The sequence below is a fragment of the Lagopus muta genome, chromosome 13 (genome assembly GCF_023343835.1).
Source record: "Lagopus muta isolate bLagMut1 chromosome 13, bLagMut1 primary, whole genome shotgun sequence".
Lineage (NCBI taxonomy): Eukaryota > Metazoa > Chordata > Aves > Galliformes > Phasianidae > Lagopus > Lagopus muta.
The window spans coordinates 17489092-17510100 of NC_064445.1; the positions used below are offsets into that span (position 1 = coordinate 17489092).

The following is a 21009-nucleotide window of genomic DNA, read 5'->3' on the forward strand; positions in this document are numbered from 1 at the left end:
TAAGTTATTAGACCACGTAACATACTTTAAGACGAAGTGGGCCAAAATGATACAAAATTCAATAGCAAGCCAAAATTGAGTAATGCTGGTTTTTGTAGTTCAAGTAGTCTTGATAGAAAACACACACTATTTCAAGATTTAATACCAAGACAGATGCATCGTGTTTGGACAAGCATTTCAAAGACACAGCTAAAAATCACCTTTATATGTTCTAACCAGTGGGTTGATTCCAGACTTGACAACCAGTGTGACTCTTCCACGTTAGGATAAACAATGTCTTTCAACTTCTTCAGAGATTCCCTCATGACATGAATATTATGAATGTCCAAGAAGAAAAGCTCCGCGTTGGGATATGCATCTTCACTTTCGTATCCCCCCCCAGTCGCCTAAAAACAAGAGATGTTAAATTAACTTCAGTCATACACACACTGTTGTAGCTGTATTTTAACAGAGGAACTACGGATGGATACTTTGTTGCCTAACTAGAAAATGAAGTATAATTTCACTTAGTTGCTTGCTTGCTTAAAACATCAGTCTCAGTTGAAAACCCTGGAGGAAGAAATGCTGAAGAAAACATAATGCTTCCATTCCTGCAAAAGGACAAAATGTAAGCATACAGTAGATGACCAGAAAGGCATTCAAACTACCCTCAGTCCCTTCAAAACCTCAGGGAGTAACCCTGAAAAGGGAAGCTGTTCATACCATTGGGCCTGGAAGCCTCTGAATAAGATTGAACTGGGCAGGTTAAGTACAGTGGGCTGGTGTTGCATCAGCCATGACTCAGAGAGCTTTCAGAATAAAAGGCATCTGTACCTTCCTTATTACTTTTAAGTGTGGTAAACAGGTTCTCCTTGACAAACATGACAACGTCAATAGTTTTTCTTCATTTCTGTTTACTTTTCCCACAAGAGATTAAGCAAACTTATGATTCTGAATACAAAAGAAATCAACTTTCTTCCCTGGCAAATTATAAAGGTTAAATTCAAATGTAGAGTACATCACACAAAGCTGCAGTTACTTGTAACATACCACATCAGCACTTCCTGGGAATGAAAGTGCTGATATCTTTGTTTCTATGCTAAATAGACAGAAATTCAATCAAAAGGATTTTTCTACTTCTGTATACCAGTAATTTAAACAAGAGCAAATCTTACATGTTGCAGTGCAAATTTGCTATAAAAAAATAAACCTTCATTGTGCTTACACTGTCTAGTTATTAAATACTAAAGTTGAACTGATACTGAAATACATGAAAACAGTAAGAAGTTTGGCCAAGTAGAATTTTAGAGTTTACTTGAGATTAAGTGTAAGTTAAATTTAAGAATTAAGTTTAAGAATATTAGCATCAGCCTTTAAGAAGTAAAAATGTTGAAGTTTACTTTAAAGTAACTTTCCTAGCATCATTTTCTATTACTGAAGACTACATGTTACATCGTTAGGAAACTGAAGAATCACAAAATCAGAAAGAAGTCTATTATACTGCTGCTTTCTCAAAGCATTTCTTCACCACCATAGCAGAGGATGCACGTGGTGACAAAGGACAAAAACGACACTTATTTTAGGATAATACCACAGATGAGATCTTCTGAGGGTAGCTGCAAAATCAAAGTGTTTCCTACAGGCAGGAAAGACGTGCCATGCCATTAATTGTGGTAAATAATTGCTGTGTTTATAAGCCATTACTGCCTCCAATTTCACATCAGACAACAACCTAAAGTACAGTGCAGCCTTTTCCCATTAGTACCACCTACATTTCTATTCAGTCACATCACACCTCTCTTCAACACTCTCTACCTCCTTCCTCAGGTGCGTGGCTATTCTCAGAGTTACCAGGCTCTTGCTAAAGGAAGCAATAACTATTTATCTCTTTCCTTTGAGCATCCTGAAGCACAAGTATAGAACGACTGTAATTTTAGCATTAGGACTGCAGCAATTCCTCCTTACTATTCAATTCTGACTAGTAATGTACTGAGAAGACAAATGCATAAATACTGCACAGCAAGATTTTGCTGAGACTAATGTTCACAGCTAATGAAAGAGATGGTTTTTTTCCAGTCCACATCAACACAGCCTTACACTTTAAGTCATTGTCTCTCAGATCCAGAAATGCACCCTACAAATTTTAGCGCTAATATATAATGTTTCATACTCAGCTATATCAGGAGTTTTAGTTAAAATACATGGGTGAAATATACAGACCACTTTAAAAAGCTGAAAACTACACACAAATCTTCAGTAAGAAGCATAAATGTAGAAAGCTTGGCCATAAAACATCTTTGAAGCAACCAGAGTAAGCGTTTAAGTTTCTCTAAGAACTGGAGAAAGAAAAGTTAATTACAAGAAGTGACATTCCTTCCACAAGGCAAACGGTTACCAGGCTCTAACCAGAAGGGTGATGCTTTGTTCAACCCCAAAAATTCACTATTCAGAACATAATGCCATTTGTTGAGTAAAACACAAGCAACTGACACACCCTCAAAACATAACCTATCAATTTAAAATCTGGCTAACAACCCTAGGAAAGAACATATCGTACATTCTTTCAGAAGCAAAACAAGCCTCATTAGTTACTGAAGGAACCGTATCCTCAATTACAGAGGAGAGAGCTGTAAAAGTATATATTTGTGTTTGAGTAACAGAGCAAAATCTAAAATTACTGTTCTTCTATAATTGTAAGCAAGTTAACATTTACTGCATACAAGCCTCCTAGAGACAAACAAGTTCCCTTCCTAATATTCTGAGTACAGACACTGAAGATTCATTCCACTTCATTAATATTTATTTTGTGCCGGAAAAAAAACCTATTCAGAAGCTAGAATTCCTTCTCTCCTAAATAAGCAAACCCACTGTTTCACTGAGATCTCAAGCCTTCCTGAGCTCACCTGTCTCATGCTTTTGCTGCACAGAATCACAGTTCACTAGTAAGTACCAGAGCTTGTTCTCTTCACTTGCACCTGAAGCTTATTGGGTAACAGACTACTGTAGAATCATAGAACAGCTTGGGTTGGAAGGGACAAAGATGATCCATTTTCAGCTTCCTGCAGACAGAGTTGCAGACCACTCATCCAGGCACCAGCTCAGGCAGCCCAGGGCTCACCTGGCCTTGGACACCTCCAGGGATGGGCACCCACAGCTCTGGGTAGCAGTGCCAGGGATCTGCCACCCTCTGAGTAGAGAATTTCCTCCTAGTAGCTAATTTAAATTCCCTTCTTTTAGCTTAAACCCATTCCTCTATGTCCTAATACTACCAGACTGTGTAAAAAGTCACTTTCTCTCTCCTGTTTATAAGCTTTTTAAGTACTGGAAAACTGTGATGAGGTCTCCCTGGAGCCCTCTCTTCTCCATCATGAACAAGCCCAGCTCCTGCAGCCTGCCCTCACAAAAGAGGTGCACCTGCCCTCTGAGCACCTTTGTGGCGTTCCTCTGGGCCCTCTCCAAGAGGTCCAGCTGGCCTGGACACAGTGCTGCAGACGGCCTCAGGAGTGCAGAGAAGAGGGGACCATCACCTCCCTTGCCCTGCTGCTGCCTCTCTGCTGCTGCAGACTAGGGTACTACTGGCATTCCAGGCTGCAGGCACACATTGCTGGATCTTGATGAGTCTTCCACCCAGTAGGACACCTAAGTTATAGTCAAGGACTTCAAGAAGTCCTTCAAGACTATCACAGTACCTGAGAGGGAAGCAGGTGCATCGACATATGAAGAGAGAGAAATAAATTTGTGCCTTTCACTTCCACAGCTTAATTAGAGTTTCTATATAAACAAGGAGCACGATTATGCCTGCAGTGCTTTATGGCAAATACATACTGGCATTATCTGATCATGCCTGAACAATCTAGACCTCACCAGGGTGGGGTAGGAGGGCTGGAGAAAATAAGTTACAGGTTAAATAAGTTAAATTCTGATCCCATTTAGGATTTGATTACAGATTTGAACAGACAATCGTTTTGTCAAATGGAAGTACTTTTTGTAATTGCACTTATCAACAGGTACCTATAAAAGAATCCAAGTGCTCAGGATTATGCCCATACTCTTTAGATTGTAAACCAAATGTTAATGATCATTTTCTCTTTATTTGCTGCATGCTTGGGTAAGTCTGAAGTGGTTTGTGCAATGGTTAAGAAGAACCAAACAAAAGAATGTCTACCAATGAAATTTGCTTTACATACAGCTTTTTCAGCATAGAATTTACTCAGATGATACAAGGGTATGCTTGACTAATAGCACAGGGTAGAGCATCCTGAAATCCATATATGGTCTTAAAACCCTACTCATGACCTACTTTAGGCACTCACGTTCTTTTATGGTCTTAAGCCTCATTATTTTGATTATGTAAATTTATCTACAGTAAGATTTTCACTGTTTTGAAAAACCTCTCCAAAGAAAACTTGAAACTAAGTCCCCACTGCATCCTCCTTCACAAGTAAGGCTACTGCGCAATCCGATTACCTTGTTTGCAACTGCATTGACATTGGGTCTAGCATCATAGATGGTCAGCTTTGAGATCTGCCCGTTAGCCTCTCTGATGATATCAAGGTACCTTTCGTCGTCTTTATTTCGCTTCCCACTCATTCCAACCAGGGGCTGACTGCAGCGCATGATAACAGCTTGATTCTCTGGGTGAATCCATGATAGAACCTAGTTACATCCCCAGAAACATATTAGAAGAAATAAATTTCACTACAAGCTCTAACTTAAAAATCACATTCCTTAAATATAGGTAATATAAAAGTTAACTGGTCATATTTTGTTTCTTCAAAAGTTAGTTCCCAAACATCTCTAATTTCCCCAACTTTCATAAAATTTAATACACTCTAAAAGAGCTCATTCTTTTACATATTTAACTCTTACTGAAGTTAAATGCATTAGATTTTACAAGCACATTTTCCCTATGTGTTTTAACTTGTGCAATTAATTCTGAGGCCTTCTGGCAGTAGCTTGAATGTTTCCCATTGTCCTTGAGGTGTATTTTGTTCCTCAGCCCCCTTTACAAAGAAGAGATTCTGAGGCACAGTGCCTGCTGCCTTCACTGCTTTGCAGCCCTACGAACAGATTCTAACCATGCAAGAAATTAAAGATGGGCATTCTAAGAAGTGGGCAACAGTTTACCTTCGTGAGCTATGAAGAAAGAATATTCTCACCCAATCTGACCAAGTTTAAAGGGTAAAAGAACATGAGAGGAAAAAAAAAAAAAAGTCTTTCAGAAGCATTCACTCCTGAAATAATCTTCAGTTACACGTCTAGAAACAAAATGTGTGAGGATTAACATGATTGTAGACTTCCTGACAAGAGTAAAATTATTACTAGCAAGGAAATTATTCTGACTGTAAGTGCTAAAAGCCCTGACATGCATTTGAGATAGAGATGATCAGCAGCTAGGTTTTAAGAACTATATACATATACTATATACACATACACAAAATTAAATGGTGTACTTTACCATCTATAATCCGTGTATATGTGTAACGTATATACACATATATACAGTAAAAATATATTATAATCCTAGCTTGTCAGCAAATACAATCCAATAAGTATTCACTATTTTTGTTTTGCTTGATATTAACTGAGATTCAAGACAGCTTTCTGGTAGCGGGAACTTAAAGCCTCTTGCATGTTTGTCAAATTGAAACATTAGATAAAAGAGACTGTAAAAAAAAAAAAAGTAGAGAATATTTTCTACAGTTCTGTGAAAAGCTGCTGTAAAAACTTCTTGTTTCTCAAAGTATTTTAGAACAGAAACATACCCAAAGAGTCAAATGGGTTTACCTTACATTCTACAGCCCACATTAAAATTAGACAGGACTAAGAAGCCCAGGAACTCACTACAGAGACTGTGCATGAGGTTTTGTTTTAGGGCTGACCACTGGAACTTTAAATGCCATGCACTGCTTACCCATGGGAAGGATAACATTTGCTGTCCAAGAGCATCCAACAATAGCAATAAGCAGTACAGATGACAATCCTAGGCTCACAGCTCATTAAGAAAAAGGAATCTGCAACACTGGCAGCTGTTACTGGACAAGTCAAGTGAAAACCAATGAAGGTGGAATGCATGACTGTAGTGAGGGATAACAGAAATGGGTCTTGGCCATCACATCAGCTCCAAGTAGTAAAAACCAAACCATCAGCCAATCAAAGCTACTTTACTGTAATCATCTCCAAAGAAACACTCTCTGTGTCGTGTTCAGCCACATGCTGTCTGGCTGCGTGCTTACAACTAGCTATGCTGCAGACAGTTTCATCATGCAATTAATACTCACCGGAATTCTATTTCGGGATCTAAATGCGGCAACTTTCTTGAGGTCATCATCTGTTGCATTGTATGGCACCACGAGGAGGGATGGATATGTGTCACACAGCCCATAATGTTCATTAATAAAGGTTACTCGCCATCGTTCATTAGGGAGTCCCTAGAAGGGAACAAAGCTCTTCAACATGTATTCGACTGTACAACTAATGATCTGTCCTCGAACTTCATGATGTTCCTGCAGCCACATGGTGGCAACAAGCTCCCAGTGTAACCCAACTATGGCACTGCTTCAAAACAATACATGGGGCTAGGGAAAGAAAATTACTTTCTCTTCTCCCTCAAAGTACTGGCTTTCTATTTTGGCTGCTGAAAAGAGATTATGGCCCTGAAAAGAGGGAGGGAAGAAGTCTGATCTCAGTCCTTTCTTCCTTGTAGTCTGACACTACCCTCAATTAAAAAAAACAAAGAACAGTAGGAAGGCTGTCCTGAATGTAAGAAATAACATTTAGTCAGTCTGCTCAGTAAGCAGACTGCAAACAGCACTCAGGAAATTGAGAAAGACTGATCAGCTCACCTCATATGCACATATAATGGAGTTTGGGCAGGCATTTGTATTTTAACTTTGAGATTTTGGGCCTCTACCTTGAACCAAATAGATCACATGAAAGCCTGGATATGCCTTATCCCATTAAAAATTGTACAGAAAAATGAAAAGAAAGGACATCCTTACTGTAGTATTTAAAGCAAAAAAAAAAAAAAAATCCAATAATAAGACTACTGCACGAGTTAAACAAAATTAAACGTCATCCCATTTTGCTAATGCTCTTCCACAACCATTGTAAGAGCAAGGCAGAATACTCACAGGCATAAATCACTTATTTAAGCAATGCTATTTCTGTAAAGATTTTTTTAAATTATTATACTCTGGAAGAATCAGATAAAAGTCAAACTTCTACTCAGGACACTTTAGCTGTGTACTTTCACTTTCACCCCCCACTCCCCTTCCAACGTGCTTAACAGAGGCACACTGTAAGTAGTATTAATGCAACTTCTTTCCAAGAGCAAACCCTGATCTTCCGATGAGATTCTAATTTCATTTTAATCCTAACTCTTCCAGCATTTTGTTTCTTGCATTTCTACTTTCTCCAATTCTCAGCTCCCCCTGCTCCAGAAGAGCAATCCAGAAAAAAATAACTCTTCTATGCTAGGTTTCTGATATGAAAGGACCAGGCAAATGTGACTTAAATAACTCACTTGTCTCCTGTATTCAGACATCGGATTGTACACCATCCATCCATTTTCAGAGAACTTTTCTTCATTTGCAAAGGCAAAAAAGAGCTGCAGGATGCAAAAGAAGCTTATTACACCAAACTGACTGAAGATGACAAAGGCTCATCATCTGTTACGTTCTAAGGTCCATCATGAAACATGACCAACTTCCTTACCAACCTCACTCTACCCCACTTAAATTTGAAACAAAAGACCACAAAGCCAAAAGCAAGAAATAAGAAAGAATGCAAACACATTAATGAAATACAAGTTAGTCTCTTCCTCATATTTCATATCCTCTGTAAATAAAACGCCGTCTTCTCATCAAGATTTCTCCAACAGGTACAGATGCAATTACTAATGAAAGTATTAGGTACTAACTTGAAAGCAGCAAGCATTTTACACTCCATCTCCAAGTGACTCTTACTATCTGAAATCTCATTTGCTGTAACACTCCATGAAGATTAAAAGGTGCCAGTGAAACTGAAACCAAGTATGTTGGTGGTTCCACCTACTTTCACTTTTCTCTTCTGTTGCCACTCTCCAGTCTCTATAAAGCACTGCATCGTTACTCAGGATTCTAACAACTTCCTCATACCTTGGAGCTCATTTCTCCTTCTCCCAAGCAGGCTGCACTGTCTAACTAATCCTTTTTTGCTTGGTTTGTTTTTACAGCTTATCATGAAAACCAAAGCAGTGTTTATTCTAGGAATCTCCCTCACTGGAAAAAAAAATATATTTTCATAGCTTATGAATTCTTTGGATGCCAACTGGAGCATGAAACTAAGATGTTGCACAACACAGCAGAAAAGCATTTGCTGTCCCGAGCTAACAGAGAAACACACAAAGCATTCAAGAGCCCCTCATAATTTGCACCAACACAGCTGAAAGTCTCCTGGCTACTCAAAGACATTAACAGAAGGAACTGAATGCTGAACATCCCAGAACTCTATCATTTGCACAGGAGCTGACCTGAACAGACAAGAAGTACAGGAAACGTAGCAAAAAGAAGCAGAAAGAGCCACGTGGTTTTAAGGTGCCATGATCACATCTTCATGCAAAGCTTCACAAATGCACCACAGGTGCACATGCAGGTTTCTTTAGATTTTATGAAGGCAGTAGCAATGGCTTACAGTAATTCTCATTAGCCTACTAAGTTTAAACAGTACACAGTTTTAATCCAAACATAAAACAATCCCTCTGAAGTAAGTTTTCCCCTTGTATTGCAAGCCAGCAAGCATTTTAACAGGAAATTACTGTGAACAAGAGAGTTTATCCTGCTAAAATTCTAAAATAAACCACTGTTTTATAGCAAATGCACTCCCTGGCAAGTTTCTAAAAGTGAACACAGCATTCTGAATTTGAGTCTTCTCTCATTTAAAGATTGACACCTTGTTCATAAGTGAATATTAGATCCCTCTGGTTAACTACCCTGTTATCAAGTGGGCTGGAAGTAGAGATAAAGAAAGGAAAAGAGTAGACATTGATTGCATCAGACAAAATACTTCATTAAAAGAAAGCAAACAGAAAAACTGCAAAAAAAAATATCTGCAAACGAGAAATACAGCAATACAGGAATAATGCTATCTACAGCTGTAATGTAACTCATTAACCTACTGTTAATAAATAGTTCCAGGAAAGAACCATCTTGTCCTCCCCAAAGGAATTTGCTACATCCCAAATAGGAACTATGCTAAGAATTCACCAAGAAACCAAGGAGACCAAGGAGAAACTTACAAAGAAAACAGAAAAACTGGAATAACAACAGATGACTAAAAGATGTCTCAAAGGCATGCATGTATTTTAAGTTGCTACTCACTGTGAATTTCTCAGTGACAATTCACAAATTACTCTGCTTAATCCCCGATACATAAAACACGTGTTAATTACAGTACATTACAGTGGCTCTTACACAAAAGATTGTACAAAAAAAGAAAATCAAGAAACTAGCAGCAGCTAAATCTATGAGTGTTCTACTGATCTTTACAGTAAAAGAGAAGAACAAGAGTTAAACGTGGGAAGATGAGTTTTTTCCCCTCCCTATTTCTAATTTACCAGTTTACGCTTTTCATAAATAAACCACAAGGCTTTAGCTTAGTGAAAAAGCTGATGGTTTCTCAGTGTGTTTGAAAACAAAGGTACCATCGTCCTCGACTTCAGCATGTCACTACTGCAACTCAGCTGGCTGCATTCTACCTGCATGAGCATGAAAACTAAGATGCTGTAGTGTTTACATACTTAACATCATTTCTGAGAAATGGTAACCTTACCATTACTACACTGAGACTGTGTGAGACATTCAGAATGAAGCCTCAAAAGACATTTCTTAGCGCTCTATCAGACAGGCCCTTGTCCCAGGTCTCACTGCTACCTCAAAATCATCCTTACAGACCCAATAAGAACACAATCTGACTCTCAGGTGCTTGGAAGTTACCAGGAGAATTAGTTATGTCCAGAGCAAGAGCTGGAAGTCACACAGACATCTATGGTGTCTCTCATCAAAACCAGCAATCCCACAGAACTCACAAGGTTAGAAATCAATACATGTTGTGTAGGCATTACCATTGTGTATAATATCATTTAAAAAGGTGATGTAGCTTCAAGATAAGATCAGGAAGTGAAGCAGCTGCTATTCAGAAACGGAACGACAGGCTAAATATATCTCACCTTCTGTAGGGTATTACAGATGCATAACACTGCTTTATGGTTGTTTTGTTTTGTTTGTTGCATTTTAAAATGTTTAAAACCACTATTTCAGAAAGGATTTTCTTCCAGTTACCATAACATTGCAAATGCACAATAGGTCTATGAACAGCATCTGTTTGCTCCACATCAACTAGGCTGTGAGTCAGATGAGCTACCAGATATTACAGTTAGTGAACCCAGCCTAAAACTGGAGAGCCAAGAACAAGCTTCTGCAAGTAAGCACGAAGGACAACACTGAGATTAACAAACAGTTGAGTGGAGACTTGTCATTTGTTATAGGCTTTCAAACACTTTTCAGCTTTTGGGGTGGTAAAAGAGCAAAACCTTGAAATTAATAAGCATATACCATTCAGAAATAATGTTTCAGGCTGTATTTACCTACCATTTGGATAAGCAGCAGACAATATAAGGAAAACAGAGCAATCAGAATCTTTACTTTCCTAACGATACTTCCTTTCTGCTGCAGAGGTGCATAAGCATGAACAGTGCTGAACCAGTCAAAGGCCTGGGATACAGTTCTACGACATGGTCTGAGCAGAACTACCAGCTTAACACTGCTTAAAAAAAACAAATAAACATAGGATTTTTTTCCCCCCTCCCTGTGCCCTGTACCACCTCTCTCCTTCCTCGCACTGGTTCTGACACATTCTAATTACAAACCAGGTCTCCTCAAATTATTAAAAATGGCACAAAGCTAACTCAGAAAACAGAACATTCTGTTCTGGATAAGAGAACTACACTGGCTTACTTTGTGATTATACAACTGTCAGCATGACCTAAAAGGAAGAACCAACTGCAGGGCTGGAAGGCAGAGCACAGAACACCAGAAAAAAGCAAGACCTCAGCATTTTGGTAGCAGACAGCTGCCATCCTCACCCAGCTGTCACGTGAAGCCACAGCACTATCTTTGTAGATCTCCCTGCTGCCTGCAGAGCCACAAATTGTTAGCAAACATCCAAAGCAGAAGGCAGACACACACAGCCCAGACACTCATTCAGCCAGCAAAACCTTGCTTTAAACCAGCCACAGAAAGAGACAGTCCCATCCTCCCTGCGCATCGCATCCATCTGCAAAAGAACGCCTACAGATGTCCTCGCTCCCCACCCCCATCCTCAGGCTAAGCTAACAAGGCTGAGGAAATGACTCAGGGTAAAGCTTTTATTTTTTCCTCCTTGTTTGACTTTTGTTCATCTCAGTTCCCTATCTGCTTCATCCTGCAGCCTCAGAAACTCGCACAGACTAAAATGCGGCAGGAATGAACAACCATGCAGAAACACTCATCTTTGGCAGGATCAACTTCAACTATTTGCTGAAACACGGTGAAAGCACACCAAAAATATCAAATAGTGCTTAGCTCATTGTAAAGTCTAAGGTTTATTCACAGTGTCACATTACTAAATAGAGAGTTACTACACATTACCACACGTTACTCACTACCTCCACAGGACAGGAAACACTGATATTTTCAATGACAAAGCCTATCCTAAGTCCACATTTTACCACCATGTTATTCCAAACCCCGTAGTTGGGTTGGGCCACAGAAAACAACTCCACAAAGGACACTCCTAACCCAGTTACAAGTTAAATCGTCCACACTCTCCTCATGGAAATTGACATAGGTCAATTCCAAGACTGAGATTAAGTGATATGTCAGTAGACACTTTAAAGGATGTTAAAAAAAATATTAAAAAGACTCATTTATGAAGCAAACTCTTTGCAAGTTCAAAGCTTCATTTCAAAGTCATGATTCAACTGAAGTCCATCTAAGCATAACACTAATTACTCACCAATCAAGACAAACTAGGTTGTCCACAGCCGTAACTTAAAGAATATCCTGCTTACTGTAAAAAGCAGTGGCATAAAGTGTGGGTTGCCATGCAGTGTGAAGACAATGAAGCTTTCCATTTCAGCTTGGAAAGCAGGATGAGGAGTCTGGTGGGATACACAAAACAGACACTGAGATCCTCTGAACACTTGGGCCCCCTGCTTCAATCCCAAATCCAAATCCACTTTCTCAACAGCACTTAGCTCTCTTCCTCAAAACAAAACAGAAAGGCACTCTGCCTCTCATGCTTCAAGCTGCCAAAAGGCACAAGAGTACTGAAAAGATGAACTAAGCTATGAATTGGTTTTATTCTCATACACAGGACTTTTTTTTTGTTGTTCATACTGCTTTAACCACTACCTATACATTTTAACAAGTGAAACCAGATAATTGATTAATGCTATTACAGAACTTGAGAAAATAACAGACTGATAGACTAGATCTAAAGATCAGCAGACAGAGCACACCTGTGATGTATGTTCAATACATAGGGCTTGATGGCAGATCACTGCCATGCCAAAACACATCTCCAACAAACAACCTGAAAGTCCAGATCAAACAAACTGGTCTTATTTCTCACTTTCTAACACATGATAATTTTTAAGAACACAAATTGCTTCAAGGTTAAATAATTCACCCATTAGAGCAAATAGCATTAATTACACCAAAATGAACAGCACTGCTCTCGGCTACCTTGCAGCTCACTGAAGACACCAATTGTAAATGGAAGCACAGAACACAAGCATAAAGCTTTGTATTTCTCTTTTAAAGATACAGTTAGATGTACACAAAGTTACTGACCACACATGCTTGAATAATTGATTTATTTTTGCAACATATAAAATGCTGGAAACAATGAAGAACCTTTTCAGACCATCAGATATCAAGAAGTCAGTCAGTCATACAGGCCAACACAAGTATTTTGCAACATTTATACAGAATTATCTATTAATTCACAGGCATCTTAGGAGAAGGAACTGAGATTGTTGCTGCACCTTCAACAATTCCCTGAGAAAAGTTCTTCAAAATTTGAAGTATGACACTCCAATATTTTGTTAAGGGAGCTCTTATACAATTATCCTAAATATAAGCATCCCAATAAAATGTAAGCTGAATTTCACATTTAACATTTAGCGTAACTTCAGCATTTACAATTCAGCATAAAGAATGTCAAAATGATCTACCAAGCAGAGAAACAGAAGCTAAGGGTTAGCTAAACATCACTGCTGCACAACTACTTCTAGAGGACATGTTTGGTTATGGGTTGTTTTCTTCCCCTCAATGAATCTCCACAACTCCATCACTGCATTAGCTGTCCAGTTCATCAATAGCTGCTAATAAAGCAGGTGTTGCTTTACCATGTCTTCTTCTGAAAAAGATTTCCTTACAAGGAGGACAACATGTGGGCTCTAAGCAATGATACATACATGAACCAGAGGTGCTCAGCAGTTTACCTGAAGCACATTATAAAGTATCCATAATTTTAAAGATATACAGATGTAAGTGTTCTAAATGTGCAAAACAAAATAACTAACTCTCTATACTGACACCAGATCTTGTTGTTGTTCTTAAGCAGTTGTGACATCCATTAGTAGGCCAATAGTTAAAGTTAATTGGCAACAATCCTACATTAAGATGATTCAGTAGTATAAGTAATATAACTTACCAGGTTATGTGACTGGGGAAAAGCATGTTTTGTGAGGACTTCAAATATATCTCTTCTACTGTGCCCTTCTTGCTTTAATGCAAAGCGTAAATTTCTCATATCCTAAAACAAAGGCATTAGCTTTTAAGAGAGCCAAGGCAGCAAGATACTCCTATCTGATGGACAAATGTTGTGTCACACACTAAATAAGATTCAGAATCTGCTTGCAACACCCCTCAAACTGCTGTGAAAGCTCAGGTTTTTTTTCTTATCGCACAAAACAAAGGTGAGCTTAAGAATTCTACAATGTGGCATCAATTCTGTATGGTGCACACACTGCTACGGCATAAAGCCACCCAAAGTGACTCCATATGATTCACTAAAAAACAAACAAAAAAAACAACAAAACCCATAGGCTACTGAATGCTTGCAGGATGGGAGCTACCCAATGTTTTCCAAGTGAAAATTTGCCAGTGATTGCTCTAGACTACACTGCCCCAAGTTGCTTGCTTCTGAAGGTAGCAATGAGAAGACAATCTGTACATTAACTACAGAGAAAAAAAGTGAGTGTGTGTACATACCCCATTTGCAAGTCAAATAAAAGACCCTGATTCACCCACTGGAAACTCCCCCCAACTTTATTTTTTTTTATGGCAACGATTTTTTTTTTTTTTTTTTTTTTGCAAGAATAAGGAAATAGAGAAATCCATTACATCTGCTCTTCAGTTTTTGCTTAGAAAACCTGCTTGAGGTGACTTCAAAGACTTTATTTTTTAATTACTTTTAGATCCTATGAAATAATTAAGTGGTGCAGGAATAATACCTTAACACTGCTGTGCAAAATCTTTCGTCAAACAGCAGTTAGGAAATGAAGACCAATCCCTCCCTCACACGCAGAGGCCACAGCCTTTTATACAAAGGTACTTCCCTGTCCAGTTCTATTTCTAAATTCAGCTGTGAGGAATACACAGTTCTCATTCCTGTAAGTAGGTAAACAGCAAGAAAAGGAATCTGTAGATTTCATTTCCCATTGAACTATTGAAAAGTCTTACTTTACACGTTATATCTAATCCATAAGAATTCTCTCCTCTGCTTGAAGCTCCTCCCATTTTTTCAATCCTTGAAATCACACCCAGTGGAACATCCAATACCACAACTGGATCCTGCAATGAAAGTTTGGGTAAGGAGAGGATTAATCTGAGAAGACAACTTAGGCAAAGTGTTCTTATGCATACCACAGTAGAACAAAATACACACAGCAAGCAAAAGTACATATCTGGGTCTGATCAAGTCTCCTCTTCCAACATATTACAAAGTCTTTATGGTCGACAGCCTTGAGCATCACTTCCATAGCCTGTACAATTGGATATTTCATGCCATAAGGCAGAGTATGCAGGAGAAAATGTGGCAGCACCCAAAAAGATGTCATCTGTTACATACTTCTGACTCCCTCTGCTTGCTATGCCTGCTCCACTGACATAAAGAATAAAGCAGTACAAAATGAAGAAATCACTAAAGAAAAGTGAGTTGTAACCACAATGATCTCACTTCAGTAATCCTATAAATGTGTGCTGTTTTGTTTCTTTAATGAGTTATGGAAATAGACAACAAGCACGTTTTCTTTTCTGATGCTGCTTATTGAACACACTACTACTCCTACCACCCACATGATGTTCTTCCAACAGCAAGGACAACCAAAACTGCAGTTTACTGACAGCCATTTCAAGAAGTAGTGCACATCACTGGTTGCTGCCTTTGCTCTGTCACAGAGCAAGCACGAAGGGAACAGTTACCAAAAAAAGCCCCAACAGACAAGGAGTTCCCAGTTCACTAAGTGCTTAAACTGTAGTTTCACCATGAAAAAAATCATATTTACAACATACTCAACTTCAAAGAGCTTCCATTTCTGTAAGGATTTCTCAGTGGCACAAAGGCAATTACTGCTCAGCCATTAAACAATTACAACATAGTTATTACAAATGTTACAGACCATTTCAAGCAAAAAGCCTCCTGTGCAATTCAAGCATACGTGTGCCAAAGCGAAAGCAAATGAACTGGCCACAGAGTAAATCAAAGGCAGCAAAGGGGTTGAAGAGAAGAGACTTTAAAATTCACTCATCCCTCAGAAGTAATTGTGGCATATTACTCACGTTTTCCACACTTCTTAGGTACAGCCTATAGTTTGTGATGTATACTCTTCCTTTAACGGGGCCATTAAAAGGACACATGTAAATAACATCCTTGTCTGTAAGAAATGCAGCATTTCTTAAACATTGGGAGAAGAAAAAAATCAAATCTAAGCAAAACATCAATTAAACAGCAGTAAAATAAAGACAGATGTACTCATAAGAGTCATTCTAAAGAAAGCTGAATGAATTAAAGTAATAAATCTGACTTTTATCCACTGAAATTATTAAAAAAAATGTTTCTTACAAAGTTTCTTATAAGAAACTTGCCCCAGACCCTCCAGTAGGTTTCATTAGCTTTCCCCAGCTATACTGGTGTTCTTATTGGCACTGTGTAGGAAAGGGCAGGACACAGAGTGACGAGATTTTAATCTTCCCTGTGACCACTGAACTTGTTTCTTCACCACCCCAGAACAAATACACTCTTTCATTGACCATCACACCTTTCAGTGCCCCCTAACCAATCCTCCTGCATTACAGTATGTAGTTCATGCTGTGACGTGTTTAGGAACTCCACCCTGAAGAGAACCATTACATTTCAATTTGAGGCAATCAATTGCAGGAGGGCCACCTGCACTTTCAGCAAGGATGGTTAAACAGTGAGCACCAACACATACTACTCAAAAAAACCCAACAAACCATATCTAACTGAAGTCTTCCATTAAAGCCTTAATGAAGCAATGCAAACAACCTGTTTCCCCTTGTCCACTCATTTCTTTAACTCACACTGCTTACCTGCCTTCCCCAACAAGCACCATCCTTCCAGTGTTCTCCCCCAAAGCAGAGATAGTTGTCACAAGGATCATATCAAACATTCTTCTTTCAGCCACATCCTCATGCCTTCCCAACTTTCCTCATTAAACACACAGGTACTTCCTTTGAATCACTACTTTGGTTTCCTCTCAGCCAGACTGGCTTACAAATTAACAGAACAAATACTTGGGTTGGAGGGAAGGAGCAGTTTTGCAAATAAGAGATGCCTTTTAGTTGGATTCTCATTCCTAACAGCAAACTTCCATGAGTGTAAGGCTGTAGCCCAGGAAGAGCCTGTATCAAGTAAGGAACCACAGCCCTTAATACATTAATCTTTTTCATGCCACAATACCACGTGGCAATGCAAACAAGTGTGCAGTAGTTAAGTGCACACCATGCTGTGTGAAGGAAGCACTGTGCTGTACCTGCAGTAGTCACAGCTGGGGCTACAGCTGCACACCACTGCACAAGATACCAATGCAGGATTGTGTGGCATGTATGTGTGGCATCTTTTGACTCCAGAAGAGATGGATTATGTCATGAGATATTACCTGGTCCACATACAAAATAATGATACATGTTGACTTAGAATTTCTTTGTGTTAGAGAACCTACTGCAGCATATGGAAACAAAGACTTCAAAGTCTTCAAAAATTACTATTTGCAAAGTGCAATAAAAATCCTCTGAACTGATTACTTGAAAAAACTAATTCATGACATTGTAACATAGCTTCAGCCCCAGTCCAAACCATTCCAGATTATGGGAAGAAGCCACCAAGACACACACACCCATACCAGACTCTCAAGCCCATACAGCCTCATACCTGTAACTCTAGTCTCTCCAGGCAGACGGGGTATTTCTTCACTTTTTTCCCAGTGAGCTCCATCTTTTAGAGTCTAAAGAAAGAGAAGTAGAACAGTACATCATATTCTATTCACAATTATTACAACTTCCAGATTAAAAAAAAAAATCTGGAATTTCTGCATAGGAAAGAAAAGCCTCACCCACAGTAGAAACCTACAAGCTGAACCAAAAGAGGAACACACCCCATCCTCAACTGCAAATTATTTAAAGCTTGAATAGCTCTGTCAGATCAGCGAGTTTTAGTCTCTTATTCTAAAGAAACAGTTAAACCTATCTGCAGAACATAGGAATTAAACATCTATACCATTATTTCTCTATGCATTTTCTATATACAATTTTCCAAATTTCCAAGCTTAAAAATGAAATCACTTAAGCAACGTAATCACAATGAGCAGACAGAACGTAGTAGTTGTGAATTCACACATTTGTTAATCATTCTTAAAGATCACTGAATTTGTTTTTGAAGAAATGTTTAAAAAGCTGAATAAAACTTAGTTTGTGTTTTCTTGCACGCAGCCACACCACAATAAAAGGCAAAGGGGAATGTCATTTAGCCTGCTTTAACACGAGCATTTCCCACTAAAAATCAACATTTAAAAAGGAGGCCAACCAAATGACTAGAAGTAACTGATCAGTTGCAATTCAGAATGTTTCTGCAGCATAGAATGGCCTAAAATTTGCAAGTATACCATAAAATATTTCAATGCAGAAAGCAAAGATAACAGTAAGTGTATTAGAATTGACTATAAGGAGACTCATAACTAGCATTCCAGATTGTTTCACCCATCCACTCTGACAATATTTAAACCAGCTTACTTAACTTCATTAAAGCTTTAGCAAGAAAATTAAGTACATACAATCAAGAAAAACACCAAACAACATTTCAAGTATTCAGTTTTCCATCCACAATCTTCCATATTCAACCTCGGAGAACCCTGATGCAGAAAACATGAAGAAGTTACACTTACTCTTTTAATTGAGGAGCTCTCCAAGGAGTGTGAATTATATTTAGGCGCTGATGATGAGGCCATACTGAGTATCTGATGAGAAAGCACAAATTGGAGAATTAAACTTCTTTTTAGAATGCACACTGCTTACAGGAGATTGAGCCTTTGGACACCAAGAGCCCCCAGTAATATCTTGCAAGTTGGTATTCATTAAAAAAAATATATATATATATAGATATATAAAATGTCTCGTGATTCGAGGCCACTACTTAGAAGCACCCAAATCTAACAAGAAACTCATTAATAGTTCCAAAATCTGTTCCCATGCACTCTGACTCAAGCAGGATGCTCCAATTCAGTTGTCTGTATACTATTATTAGTCAAGTCAACAAGCATTACCGTGCATTAAGGTGCAGGATACACATGCAAGGAGATGCAATCCATGTGGAGCATTTGTACTGAGAGTTTTCACTTAGCAAAACGAAAGCATTTAAAAACAATCTCCCATTTCCTAAACTGAAACTTCAGTGAGCCCAGCAGAAGGAAGACAGTTCAGCCTTTGGGCCGAACAGCCACAACACCTTACCAAAAAATGGCTTTTTTAAAAGTGATATCAATTAGAGTTGCATAATACAGCATTAATCTTCTTTACCATTTCCTGATACTGCACAGGAGATCTCTAAGACATGCATGGGGAAAATTCTCACAGCTGAAGTTACTCCCAACAGTACCTTCACCTCACATCACGCTTCCCATTCGTTAGGCACACTGTTCATCAAGCCAAAGTGACAAAGCACAGAACTTTTCAGAGCTACTATTTTGAGGGAGAGCAGCAGTAGGTGATTTCAGGCTACAATATCACAACCTTTCAGCCTAAAATAAGCCCCTTCTCTCCCTACTACGCAACAAACCTGGTTTGTACAGATTTCTGCACCAGAACAAACCAGCCTATGGTCCTTCCCGCATGGCAGCAGGCTCACAGTGACATTACAGCACTCCTGTGCATGCAATAGCAAAAGATGGTACTGCAAAAGATCCAAACAACCTTTGAAGGTACTGCAACAATATGGGAACATTATATTTTTAGCATGAAGTGGTTGTTTTGTTCACATTCTAAGTGAAAAACAGCATGCGAGGCAAAGAGAGGAAGGCGCAGAAGTCAGCTGAGCACAGCAGCCCCAGTTCTTCCACAGCAATGCAGCTGTTCTACCAGAGCCACTGAAGCTGCACCAGCACTGTGCAGCAAGCCAGCATAAACAAGCCCTAGAGAAGTGCCTTGGGAAAGATGCGGCTGCCCTGAAGAGACGTGCACTGCAAAACAGTGACGCAGCCTGCAGCAGGGAGCTGGCAGCCCAGGCTCGCTGCCCACACAGAGATGCAGGTGGCAGCTCTGGCAGGGTGTGAGCTGAGCACTGTGGCACTGCTCAGCGCCTGGAGCCCAGCCCAACTGCCTGCTGCCATGTAACACTGCTTCCAACAGTGCCATCGCTGCTCACAAGGGAACAGAACAAAGTTTTAAAAGCCCTAAGCTTCCTTCTTTGCTTTCTTCAACATGTGCACTACGCTTTGACCAAGCTGTGGCACTACATGTGGTGCACGGTGCTTCCCCAGCATCATGCCTTGCCAGGTGTGCTCTGGGAACCACTGGTGCTGCGTGCCATCCTTCCAACCTTTCCTTTGAGCACACTTTTCTGAGAGCGTGAACTCACTGACTCTCATTTCTATGCATTATTTCATTATAGTATTATAATCAATTACTCTGTTTTATTTCCAGTGCTTCAGTAATGTAAATTAGACTTATTCAAAGCTAATTAGAGTTGAATAAATATGCACTGGAGGTCAGTCATCTGTCAAAGTTATTTCTATTAACCACTGAATATTCCATTAAAAAAAGTTCAGGTTAGTTCACTTGGTTCAGCAGCACGAACAGAAGAATTCTTGCAGCACTACTTAAGTTTCACTTTAAAGCCAATCACACTTTAAAAGCCCTAAAACTACACAGCATGTGCATAACTACATGCATCTGATTATTATTACTTTTAAGTAAACTACAGTCAGCTAATTTCACTCTTCTCTACATGGCACCTATGAGTCAGCACAGAGAACAGCACCCACATCTGGCCCTGGTGCAAGGTGTGCTGACACGGCTGTGGGAGGAGCTGGGCCCAGAAGCGGGTGAGCGCCCAGGGCTGGGGCCTCAGCCAGCACCTACACCCATGGGGTGCAAACTGACCAGGCAGAGCTCCAGGCGATGAATGACAAAATGCAACCAACTGAAAGTGAGGAGATTCCATCCTGATAAAAGCAGAAGAAAATAAAGGAAGGAAAAACAAAACAAAAGCAACACTTTCATGACCAAGGGGCTGGTAGGGATGGGAAATGTTGCCATGTCTAGGTGAGGACCTGAGGAAACGGCCAGAAGTTATACCAGAGGAGGTTTAGGTTGGATATTAGGAGAAACTTTTTCTCTCAAAGGGTGGTCAGGCACTGGAATGGCTGCCCAGGGAGGTGGTGGAGTTGCCATCCCTGGCAGTGTTCAAGAGGCGCCTGGATGAGGAGCTACG

The 21009-nt window shown here is 39.4% G+C and overlaps 1 protein-coding gene across 4 annotated transcripts in view; it reads right to left on the minus strand.

Annotated features, from left to right (window-relative positions):
* The window catches only part of MTM1 (myotubularin 1), a 40213-nt gene that overhangs the window by 10038 nt on the left and 9166 nt on the right, over positions 1-21009 (minus strand). For 3 of the 4 annotated variants that reach the window (XM_048959924.1, XM_048959922.1, XM_048959923.1), the window contains exons 2-10: positions 18467-18538; positions 17458-17530; positions 15846-15940; positions 14748-14858; positions 13717-13818; positions 7505-7588; positions 6261-6410; positions 4447-4635; positions 201-386 (exon numbers count right to left, since the gene is read on the minus strand). In XM_048959924.1, the coding sequence (XP_048815881.1) occupies positions 201-386; positions 4447-4635; positions 6261-6410; positions 7505-7588; positions 13717-13818; positions 14748-14858; positions 15846-15940; positions 17458-17530; positions 18467-18529 (1053 nt within the window). In that variant the 5' untranslated portion in view covers positions 18530-18538. Of the gene's footprint in view, positions 1-200; positions 387-4446; positions 4636-6260; positions 6411-7504; positions 7589-13716; positions 13819-14747; positions 14859-15845; positions 15961-17457; positions 17531-18466; positions 18539-21009 lie in introns of those variants that run through there. The other variant, XM_048959925.1, reaches the window with a different exon arrangement.